The sequence below is a fragment of the Crocodylus porosus genome, unplaced genomic scaffold (assembly GCF_001723895.1).
Source record: "Crocodylus porosus isolate Cpor-Errol unplaced genomic scaffold, CroPor_comp1, whole genome shotgun sequence".
NCBI lineage: Eukaryota > Metazoa > Chordata > Crocodylia > Crocodylidae > Crocodylus > Crocodylus porosus.
The window spans coordinates 7,678,665-7,690,061 of NW_017728939.1; the positions used below are offsets into that span (position 1 = coordinate 7,678,665).

An 11,397-nucleotide genomic window follows, 5' to 3' on the forward strand; every position below is an offset into this window, starting at 1 on the left:
AGTCTCTTCTAGGACTCCCAACCCCATAGGCTCTCATCCCCACTATGCAGCACTCACCTTCTCTGCGGGGGGGCCCTGGGGCCCCGTCGATCCAGCTTTTCCTGGGAAACCGGGGGGGCCCTAGGAACAGCAACAATTTTACAGTCTACTTCATCTCATAAAGGATAATCCAGACTCCTGGGTGTAACGAAATGGGCTGTGGTGGATGCTGGTTCACAGAACCTGGGCCCCAGCCGGCAGGCCACGTGGAAAGGAAGATGGTTTGGTGGGATCAAAGCCACTTATTCTGGGTGTCTGGGGAACCTGCTGGCACGGCTGGGCACCCAGACCTGGGGGGAGGCACCCGCCCGCCCGCGGGAGAACTCGGCCACAGGACGTGATGGCAGAAGCACTGCCGGCTTCGACCGCAGCTGCCTTTGCATGGTCAGAGCTGACGTGCCAAGATGCATCGGGACACTAAATCCAGGCCAGGCTGGGTGTCCAGCACCAGCTATCGGTGAGGATGGCCGCTCCCCGCTGGATGGGGAAGCCAGACAAGTCATGGCTGTACCTGACCCCGGCAGCTTGGGCACGGGCTGCACGTGGCTGGAGGTCACTTGTTGCTCCTGCTGTGGACTGGACGTTAGCCCCCACCCAGCCAGGCCTGAAATTTGAGCTGGAAGAATGCCCCCCTGGCCCAGCCCTGGCTGCTCTCCTTCCCCCAGCCCCGGCCTGTTCTCAGCTCCAGCGAGGATGCCTGGGGCCGGCGTGACGTCCCAAATGCAGCCAGCTCCTGTATAACCCTCTGCTTGGATAATGCAACAAGGGAGGGTTGGCGCCTTTGTTGCCCTCTGCACTGCTCCGAGAAACGCGCTGCTCTTTAGTCAACCTCAAATAAACTCTACAGATTTGCATAGCCCTCTGCTAAAATACTCTCTGCCAGCTCCTGGCACTCACCGGACCCGTACGAGCACCTGCGCCCATGTAGGCGGAGAGGTTCTTAAAGAGCTACCTCCTCCATCCTCCAGGGAAGACTTCGTTTCGCAAAGAGGATTCAGCCTTTATCTCTGCCCATCGCCAGAGCCCTTGAGGTGCCTTCTCCCACCTGCATGGGAGCCTGCAGCACAACAGGCCTTTTCCCTCTTCCCTCTCCTTTGCAGTGTGCCCCAAGCCCCTAAATATGATGCGTCCACCGGGATGTACTTACAGGTGCGCCGGGGAAGCCGGGCTGTCCCTGGAATCCCTGTAGAGACGGTAAATGGATCCATGTCACTAGTCTGCAGTGGAGCTTTGTCAAGCAGCCAGCCAAGGGGAAAGGCAACACCAGCCACCCAGGAGCTGGTCATTCATTAAGCTAAGACGGGGCATTTAATGGGGCTGCTTTTGGGTAGGGGGGTACTGTGCAAGCTGGGATCCGCAGTGACGGCCCTGCCGGACCCCACACGGGCTGCAAGGAAGTGGGGTGGGCAGCTAAGGAATCAAGCTGACGACTCCCCGACCCTGGAGCAGAGTCCTGCCACTGCAGCCACCCGGGCCAGGCTGCACTCACTGAATAGGGGCAAGGCTGGGCTGTCCCTACCCCAGCAGCCCTCCCAGCAGCCCGGAGGGGCTGCAGGCCCGGGGACCGTGGAGACAATGTAGGATCCCCATGGGTGGCTGCCCTGCCTAGGGGGGTGCAGGAGTGTGCCCCATGGGCAGTGCCCTCTGAGCCTCCCTCCCCCTGGCCAGGTCCAGGACTTCCCTTGGAGGGACTGGGAGCCTCACCTGATCTCCCTTCTCCCCAGAGTTTCCTGGAAGTCCACGCTCTCCTCTTGGTCCCTGGTGGAAGGAAAGAAAACCAGGAGGGGCTGTGGTCTCCGTGTGCCCAGCAGGTGGTACCCACAGGACGGCAAGGCCAGCGCAGGGAGACCTCCAGTCTCTGTTCCCCAGTGCGCATGCCAGGACCCTCTCTCGTCCCCCACCCCCAGGCTTTCGAGGAGCTGCCGATCCAGCCTCAGGGATGCCAGGGGCCAGGTGCTGCCCTTGGGATCAGGCCTGGGCTCTTCAGTACAGTTTTAACATGAGGATCTTCAGCCATGAACCTACCACTGGCCCCGTGGGACCGGGGTTGCCATCCACGCCGGGGGGACCCTGGGGAAACACAAAGGGAACAAGAATCAGGCGCACGTGCATGCCCCGGCTCCGCACAGCTCAGCTCAGCCCCGATCCCTTCAGCAGGCACCTTCAGGAGATCCTGAATCCAGCACATCCCTGGTCCCACAGTGCAGCCCCGAGGAGCAAGGGGCGATGTTGGCATTGTGCACCGGGATTATTTCTACCGTGGAGGCCCCCAGTTGCCCCATCAGGATGGGGACCCTGCTGCCTGCAGTTCTCCCCCGGGAAAGGCAAGGCAATGTAGGGGCTGATGAGGCTGCACTTCCTATCATGCCCTAGCTGCTTCGTGCCAGCAGCTGCCTCCCTTCCCTGTCCCCGGCATAAGTGGCCATTGCCATCGCCCCACCATATCCAAGAGGCTGCTTTTGCCCTTCTCCTCCTTCCTACTGCTGACCACAGGCCTGGCCGCCCTCACGAAGCACCCAGTGACGGCACTGGAAGCTGATGTGGTCTCTGCCGGGACATCGGCCTCTTCTCTCCACGCTCACGGCGGGTTGTGGGAAAGGAACCGATTTCCTCAGGGGCTCGGAGGTGGCAGGTGGCTGGTCTGCAATACTCACCGACTCCCCTTTCTCTCCCGGGGATCCCATGTGGCCTCGCTCACCTTTGATGCCCTGGGGAAAGAAGACAGGGGACAGCCTGAGCCTCGCTGGGTGGCCCCGAGGGCTGGGGACACCCCCTGGGCTGGGTGGGAAGGGGCTGGCAGGGAGGGTGCTGATGGCAGGAGAGGACATCCATCTCGGTGCTGGTACCTTGGGGCTTGTATGACCTTGCTCCATGAGAGCAGAGTTAGGCCAATGGTGCATTCAAGAGACCCCCAGGGACAGATGTGTGCCCAGCTCCCCCTCCAGGTGGGCAGAGGGGGGTCTTTCCCACTCTGCGCTGCTTGGTCAGACCGGTCTTCCCCACTGCAGCACCCCAGCCTGCCCTGCAGAGCTGGGCCTTGCTGCCATCCCCATGCCAGCTGCAGCCCCCACCCCAAAGCTTCTGGCTAATGAGCTGCCCATCCTGCCAAGCTCCTCCTCTGCCTTTGGTACTCACATGCAGGCCTGGGGGTCCTGTTGCACCGGGATAGCCGGGCTGACCAGGGGGGCCCTGGAAGGAAGAAAACCGGTGTTACGACCTGCCAGGCTCAAGGGCTGTGTTGTCCCTGGGCTTGCCCAGGTGCCACACACCTGCACGTCTTGGCATCACCACCCTGCCGAGCACCGATGGACGTCACCCCTCTGCAAGCAAATGCTGCCTGCTCACCGCGGACCAGGGTAGGACTGGGCAGACCCAGCAAAGCCAAGGGAACTTAGCTCCTGCCTCTCCCCAGCCCCAAAGCCCCTGAGAGCAGAGGTGCCTCTTCCCACCCCCTGGGGGGATTTTGCCACAGGCACCCAGCGCCAGCCAGGCACTCTTCCCAGCCCAGGGGGATTTTGCAGCGGGCTCACTCACCGGTTCCCCTTTCGCACCAGGGAGCCCACCCGGTCCACGCTCACCTTGGAGACCCTGGGGAGAGAAAACAGGAGGCTCTGCAGGGAGGTGTCTGGCTTCAAGCCCATCTCCCCAAGCCGAGCATGGCAGGGCAGAATGGGCCAGGGTGGGAGCGCGGCCCTCAGGCCAGGCATGGGGCACTTCAGCTCACGCTCCCTTGATGCAGCCGGGTGCAGGAGGCTTTCCTGGCTCTGGGCACACTGCGAGCCTGCCCTGTCGGGGCCAGCTTCTCCAGCACAGGCCTTGCTGCCAGTGTCAAGCACGGCGTAGCTGCTCTTTGCACCTGTGCCTAAGGGACACGGGCATCCCACTTGTCTAGCAACAACCTGTGCTTGTCTCAAAGGAAGGAGGCCGGGAGGCAGCCAGGCTGGAGATCCTGGTGCTATCCAGGACGCCTGAACCAGCAGGCCTGCCCCCCACCCAGGGGGTAGATCGGTACAGCTTCAATGAAATGAAGTCCATTTGCAGCCATGAAGGCCTGGCCCTGGGTGTGGAAAGGCCTGTGGCTGGATCTCCACATGTCCACAGCCCACAGCAAGGGGCTCACCTGCCCCACCTCCACGCTTTTGGATGCTACGTGTCCTAGCAGTGTTCCCTTCGCCCCAGGTTGGTGGAGATGACCTCAGAAGTGAGCTCAGAGCCCAGGCCAGCACTGACCGGTCGCCCCACGGGCAGAGCCCCAGCAGGCTCGTGCGAGCAAATGACCGAAGGAGGGTCCCTTCGCAGGTGAGGACCTGGGGCTACCAGCAAGGCCCCAGCCAGGCGAGCAAGGTCCTGCCGCACACGTGGCTCGCTGCTTGTGCTCGTATCCCCCCATCCCTTTCCAGCGCGTGTTCTCCGGCACAGACAGCACGCCTCCGTGGTCCCAGCTCCAGACCCCCGTGCCCCAAGGTGTCCTACCCCTCTGTCTCTCCCCTGCCTCCACTGCTCGGACGTGTAATGGGCGCATCACCGTGTGAGACACAAAGCGTGGGCAGGGGAGGAGACGCTCCGCACCCAAGCAAGCGTGAAAAGAGACGAGAAAAACACGTGAGCTTCTCACTGGGACAACCAAGGCACGACTGACAGCTGGGAGAGGCCAAGGAGGACCCCCCCACGCCCCATCTCCGCCCTCCTCCCACTGCCCAGTCACTACCGCTACCAGGTGAACCAGGTGGGGATGGGCACAGGAACGAGGAGCTGGTGGATGGCGTTAGTTTCGGTTACATGGCATGGACGTGGTGGTGGAAGGCGACGAAGGTTTCACAGGACACATTAATGACACGCACACGGACCCTGGGACAACAGTGACATTAGTGGGAGAGAGGCCAGACACAGGACTAGGAAGTGGACGATGTGCGTGTGCGGGTGAGGGGAGGGGACCGTGTGATCTCCCCGAGAGACACACCAGGATGGGAATGCCTCCCTCCCCTGCGCCTGGCACCCAAGACGCAGCCCTTGGGCAGGGCAGGGGGCTCAGCTTGCCCTGGGCTAGGAGGGAGGAGGAGAGATCAAGAGAGAGGGTGATGATGATAAAAGGGGGAAACCCTCGATGTGGGCCCAACTGTTTTCTCCACTGAGGAGGGTTGGAGGATGCCCAGGCTGCAATCCCAGCATGGGAGCAGGCCAGGGCCAGACACCAGCATGCCTTTGGCCTTTGCAGAGGATGTCACTGAGCCCTGGGCACAGAGAAGGGAGGCTGGGGCCAAGGGCCAGCTGCTTCTCTGAGCCAGACCTTCACCTAGTGTAAACCCGTGCAGCCCCACTGGAGTGACACCACTTCTGCACAGAGACTATAACAGGAGCACGGACAGACCCTGCTTGAAATGAGGGCCCAGGGGTCTGCACACAACGGCTGCCCTTGCCCTCCACAGCCTGCCACCTAACCAGACAGGAGGCACAGAACCAGGGGGCAAAGGAGGGACAGATAGGAGCCCAGGCCCAGAGAAGTCAAGTGCCCTGACAAAGGCCACACAGGGAGTCCGTGGCGCAGATGCCCTTAAATCCATGTCTCCACCCAGTGCCTTCACCAGGACAGCTCCAGGGGATGTGGCCCCACTGCAATCAGTGCTGTTACTCTTGATCATAAAATCACAGAGAAGTTGGGCTGGAAGGGGCCTCAGGTTGTCTGGTCCCACCCCTGCCTTTGGCAGGGCCATCCCTATCCAAACCATCTTATACAAATCCATTGTCTAACCCCCCAGCTACACTACACGGTCAGCTTGACACAACACACGACTTAGCACCCGAACCTGCCCCCATAAAGCAGGGGGACCATGTCCTGCTGCTGCAAAGGTTGCTAATATATGCTTGAGAGATCCCAGGCAGAGGCCATGCCCCCGGCTGTGGAGGAAGGCAAGAAACCCCACTGTCCAGGTCAATCTGACCATGGGTAAAATTCCTTCCTGACCTCAAATGTGGCATCGGTCTGACCACGGGTGGAGGGGCAAGACCCTCTAGCCAGGAGCCTCTGGGTTTTGAGTCCCAGCAGGAGCACTGGGCATACCCCAGGCATGATGCCCAGCCTTGACTGCAGCCAACACCCAATGCCACTGAGGGAGGATTAAAAACACACCCTGACACACAGCAGGGTGAGGGGAATTGCCTCCCAGCCCCATGCAGCAACCAGCAAAGACCAGAAGCCACAGGAGAGCACGGGCACAGCTATGGCCAGATCACCCCCGACCAGTGGCTCTTCCCGAACCCCTCCAGCGATGGAGAGGCCACAGCTCCCCTGGGCACCTATTCCACGGCTCGCTGTCCTAGCAGTGACGATGTTTTTCCTGAGATCCAGTCCCAACCCAAGTTGCTGCAGCTTCAAGCCACCATGAGACGAGAACACGGCCCGTGGCGGGCATCTAAAGGGAGGGATGGAAAGCAAGAAGAGAGACGGGGAAAGAAGAGATGGGGCACGGAGATGACCAGCTCCAGGGCTCTTCACCCAGGCCCAAGCCCTCGAGCCTGGGGCCCGGGGAGGCCGAGAGCCCCGTGAAGGGGGCTGAGTGGGGTTGGCTGGGGCTGAGGGGCAGAGTGTGACCACAAGGACTGGACGGGGGGAACAAATGCAGACAAGCAGAGCGACACACGACCGCACAGAGCACGTGCAGTGCTGGTTCTTACAGGCAGTCCGGGTGCGCCAGGTGTTCCAGGAAAACCTGGAGGGCCCTGAGGGAAGAAACAGCGAGGTCACCCCTTGGCAGTGCCAGCGCCGCGGCGGGCAGGACGCCGGCTTGCATCAGCTCCTGCTCTGGGCAGGACGCCTCCTCGCCTCCAGAGCGGCTTTGTGCACTCACCCTCCTCAGACCCGGATGCTCAAGGACACCTTCACAGCCACGGGCAGAGGCAGGTCTGTCCCAACGCTGGGATTCCCCCCTACCCCCCATCCGCCCCTCACTGCGGCCCCTGGGCTGGTCTCTGCTGGGGTAGGGGGCACCTGCTCTCAGCTCATCTCCCCTCTGCCCCTCTCCAGCAAGCCACAACCCAGGTGCTTGTGGGGCAGATCCGGCTGCCGCTGCCTGGGGGCTGGGAGCTCGTTCTGGGGTGTAGGAATGGCCCCTGGAGCACTCAATGGATGTCTTCCCTGAATAGAGCAGGCGGTGGGAGGGGAGGGAGAGAGACCAGCAGTAGGTGCTCGTGGCCAAGGCTACTTACAATGGGTCCAGGTGGTCCCGGGGATCCCCTCACGCCAGGCGGTCCCTGCAAAGACAGCAGCTAAGGGTTGGACCCGGGAGACAGGCACATCTCACAGCAGAGCATTGCGCCCGGGCGCTGCATGGGGCACAGGGGCGTAAGGCCACCGTGCAGTCGTGCCTGCAAGTGTGCGTGGGAGGGTGGAAAGGATTACCGCTCCCCACCATGCCCAGCCCTCTCAGGACGAGGCAGGAGCAGACAGTGCTTTGGCTGTGCAGGACCTTGGCCCAAACCCGGGGCAGGCAGACCGTGGAGCAGGACCTGTCCCAGACCCCCACAACGGAGGCCAAGAGATGTGGAGGTGGAATGGGGTCACCCTGCCCTGACCCCTGCCGCATGGCTCGTCCGTCTGGGGCCTGGCATCTGGCTTGCCGGGGCCACGGACAGCACCAGGCTGTGGGAACCGCTGCAGAGCCTGGGGCTGGGGTCCGTGGAGCGTGAGGCAACCCTGGCCACTTCCCCTGGGCAGGAAGAAGGCTTTGGTGGGGGGGAGCTGGCTGAGGGGCCTGCAGAAGTCACAGTGGGTCCAGGGGCAGGGAGCTTGAGCTACCCTGCAGCCAACCTGAGCACTACACGTACCTGATCTCCCCTCTGTCCAGGCAGACCGGGGCTCCCAGGGTGCCCGGGCTCCCCCACGCAGTCAGGACTGTCCCCCTGGAGAGGAAGAGGAGCCATTTCAGGACACGCTTTGGCCCCTGCTCCCAGGCAGAGGAAGGCGTCATGGTGCAATGGAGCAACTAGACAGGGATCCGCTTTCATCCACCCCTTGTCCATGCCTCACTCTCCACCCCTCCGGGGCAAAGGGGCTGAGCAAAGGGCAATGGTGGCAGGGCAACGCAGAGCAGGCAAAGCCCAGGGGTCCGGGAGACAGACGGAGAAGGGTTCCCTCCCTCCAGACCCCCTTGTCTCTCCCCAGGTTCAACAGGCTCAACTCACCCGGGCTTCCTCGGCACTCGGGAACTGCTCGAAGCACTGGGAAAGAGGAGAGACGCGGCAGGGTTAGACCTGGCTGTTTGCTTTGCATTGCTGCCTCCAGCGTTGTGGTGGGGGTGCTGGCAACCCTGACAGGGAGCCAGTATGGAGGAAAGGAGGTGGCACCTGCTAAGCCCCTAGAGGTGGAGCCTGCTGCCCCCCCCAGCACCCACCCTGCCCCCAGAATCCAACCCCCTGCCCCTTTTGCAGGGGTTACGGCTGGCTGCAGCTGTTCTGCCTTCGTGCCCACATTATAAAAGTGCCAATGACTGCACAAGGTGGGTAGAGCAAGGTGGCAATGGTCCCAGCCTGGAGGCACCTGTGTGCAGAAGCAGAGGGCAAGTGAGCGTGAGCTGGAGCTGTGCCGCGGGGTAGGAAGCTGTATATCCAGGCATGTGGGAGGATCAGGTCTGTTCCCATGCACATGCGATATATGCAGGTGGGTGTCATGTGTGTACTGTGTATGTGGGGGTGGACCTTGCTCTGCCATGTTCCTGGTACAGTGGTTGCCCACCAGGCAGGAAACTGTTTCCGGGGTCTCCCAAGAGCCAAGCCACCTCCTGAGAGCTGCTGGAAGCTGGCAGCATACTCACCCGGGCACAAGTGTCCAAGCCAGGAGCACCAGGCATGCCCTGGTCACCCTTCTCTCCTTTGTGGCCACTGGGCACTGGCAAGCCGGTCTGCATCAGAGCGCAGTCCCCACAGATGTTCTAGCGAGAGATGGGGGAGAGGCGTGAGGCGTCTGCCCAGCTCCCAGCTGGACCCTCCTGCACGAACTACGAGATGGAGACGCTCACACATCTCCTTCTGGTGACCGGACCGAGTAGCTACAAGAGCTGGCTACTTCTAGGAGTCACTCCATTAGCTCCAGTGTTAAAAGCCCATCGTGAGCACACAGGGCTGGGCAGGTAACATTGGACCAAGGATTTGCACGGCCCAGCATCCTGCTTCTGAGCATCCCCATCCACAGGCACTGCAGACATGAGTGACTGGTGCCTCCTGAATCTGGGGGGACATCTGCAGAAGCTGCCAATGGTGGTGGCCCTGTCAGGGGGGGCACCTGCCCTACTAACAGTATCAATGTCAGCTGTCGGGGGGGCATGCGCACCCCCGTGCACCCCCTACCAGTCGCCTACGACTGCAGAGGCAGGCAGAAGCAACCCCGCTGCAAACAGCGGTGGAAGAACGGCTCCTCGGCGTGGGGGTTTCGGCCTAGCCCCTCCACACCTGAGGCTACTCCAAATGGCAAACGCATTCCCCGGCTGGCCGGGGAGGCTCTTACCTTGAGCACCGCAATGTTCCTCTCAGCCACGACCGCGAGCGGCCCCTACACAGAGAGGAAGCGCTCAGCGCCAACGCTTCCTTTGGCAAGGGGCTCGCGGCGCTGCGAACGACTGCTTACAGCCGTGGAAGGCGTGATGGAGAACAGGTCCTGGTCTCACATGAGCTTTACCCAGGCGGACCCAGGCACTTGGGGACTATCTGGGTACTGTGGGGGCCGGTCTTATACCTACCAAATCCCCCGCTGGTCCGGGCAGGCCTGGCAAACCGTTGTGTCCTGGGATTCCCTGTGGAGCCAAGGAGACCGCGTGAATATTTCAGTCCTTCCAAAGGGCTGTCTTCTACCTCTGATATCCTCTCCCCCTCTCCCTGCCTTCACTGTAAGGAGGTGCTGTGCTACAGGTCCCGGGCCCAGCCCTCGGTGGCCATGTCAGCTGTGCACACGCGGAGTTGAGGTGTGGATACTCGACGCCTATCCTAGCATGGGTGCGGGGGAAAGGCTGGGCTCTGGGTCCTGCTCAGCTGTGATGCGCATGATGCGTTAATCCGACGAGCGCCATCACACACGGTCCCCCTTGTTGCAGCATTTGATCGCGGCTCAGGCCAGATGCTTGCAGGATGAGGGCTGCTGCTTATAGGTGGTGCCAGAAACCCTCTTCTTTTTTGGGTGTGCCCCATAAAAATAGGCCCTGCCCTGTGCGCCCAAGTGCTGGCTGGACAACCGCGCTGCCATGAGAGCCAGCTGCCTGAGCTGCATGGATGCCCGCCTGCCCACTTGTGGCCCCAGCACAGACTGTGGCCTATGATATCTACCCCTCAATGGGATGGGGAGTGGTGCTGGGAGAGTGGGGGACAGCGCTGTGTCTGGCAGGGTTGCCTCATGTCATGCCTAGGATGGCTTAGCTGGCAACCTGCGTCTCAGGTCAGACCCAGCCTGCAGACGGGCCTGTCTATAATGGGCCATTACTTTGAATTACTCCCAGTGAAGCAACTCACAAAGCCTAGATTAGAGAGCACAGGGCTGCACTGGCTAGCAAGGGCAGCGCAGGGAGTCCTTGTGCGCCCCTCCGCCTGGAGAGGCCCCGGACATGAAAGATGTCCTGGGGAGGGGAGAAAGAGCTGGGCTCCCCGGAGGCTGGGTGTGACCGGAGATCCCACGTGCACAGGAACATCCACACGCATGAGCACATGCATGTGCATAGGTAACCGGAGCTATGCTACAGGCACCCACAGGGCAAGGATCAGGCCCGTGCCTGCCCTCCGAGACCATGGTCCCCCCCGCCCTTGCACTCACCTGTCGCCCTGGAGCACCAGGGGGGCCTGGAGGCCCTGGAGCACCGGGGGGACCCTGCAAGAGCCCAGAACAAAGGACAGAGTCTGTTAAGACAGGGCAAGGTGAGGGGTGGGCGGCGGGGGCCAGCGCGGGGACACCAAGGCTGAGCAGGCGGGGGGAAGCGCACACACCTGAGGGCCAGGCTGAGGCTGCCAGGAGGTCCCGATCCACAGTCCAGGGGCTCCCTGGGGGTCCAAGAGAAGGGGAGAGCCTTTAGCAGGGGCAAAGCAAAACCCAGGGTGCAGGCGGCCCGGCTCCGGCCCCAGACGCCGGGGCAGGCAAGCAGCTGGGCTGGCGGGGGGCATGGCAGCGGAGCACGGGGGCAGGCAGCCTGGACCGCCCCCAGCTGGCGGCGCAAGGAGCCTGCGAGGCAAGGGTGGTGCGGACAGTCGTGGCGCGCACGGTCGCGGCGCTTACCGGCATCCCTCCGGAGCTGGGGTCCGCACGAGAGCACGTGCACTCCCCGGCGTCTCCCTGCAAACACAGAGGAGTCAGTGCCGGGGGTTCCCCCAGGGGCTGGGGCAGCGGGA

The 11,397-nt window shown here is 62.3% G+C and overlaps 1 protein-coding gene across 1 annotated transcript in view; it reads right to left on the minus strand.

Annotated features, from left to right (window-relative positions):
* Positions 1–11,397, minus strand: part of COL16A1 (collagen type XVI alpha 1 chain) — a 61,788-nt gene that overhangs the window by 10,019 nt on the left and 40,372 nt on the right. Inside the window, exons 40-56 of the mRNA XM_019547540.1 lie at positions 11,285–11,341; positions 10,999–11,052; positions 10,829–10,882; positions 9,768–9,821; positions 9,536–9,580; positions 8,847–8,963; positions 8,218–8,253; positions 7,861–7,935; positions 7,243–7,287; positions 6,712–6,756; positions 3,574–3,627; positions 3,175–3,228; positions 2,694–2,747; positions 2,065–2,109; positions 1,744–1,797; positions 1,187–1,222; positions 58–120 (exon numbers count right to left, since the gene is read on the minus strand). Of these exons, the coding sequence (XP_019403085.1) occupies positions 58–120; positions 1,187–1,222; positions 1,744–1,797; positions 2,065–2,109; positions 2,694–2,747; positions 3,175–3,228; positions 3,574–3,627; positions 6,712–6,756; positions 7,243–7,287; positions 7,861–7,935; positions 8,218–8,253; positions 8,847–8,963; positions 9,536–9,580; positions 9,768–9,821; positions 10,829–10,882; positions 10,999–11,052; positions 11,285–11,341 (942 nt within the window). The remainder of the gene's footprint in view (positions 1–57; positions 121–1,186; positions 1,223–1,743; positions 1,798–2,064; positions 2,110–2,693; positions 2,748–3,174; positions 3,229–3,573; positions 3,628–6,711; positions 6,757–7,242; positions 7,288–7,860; positions 7,936–8,217; positions 8,254–8,846; positions 8,964–9,535; positions 9,581–9,767; positions 9,822–10,828; positions 10,883–10,998; positions 11,053–11,284; positions 11,342–11,397) is intronic.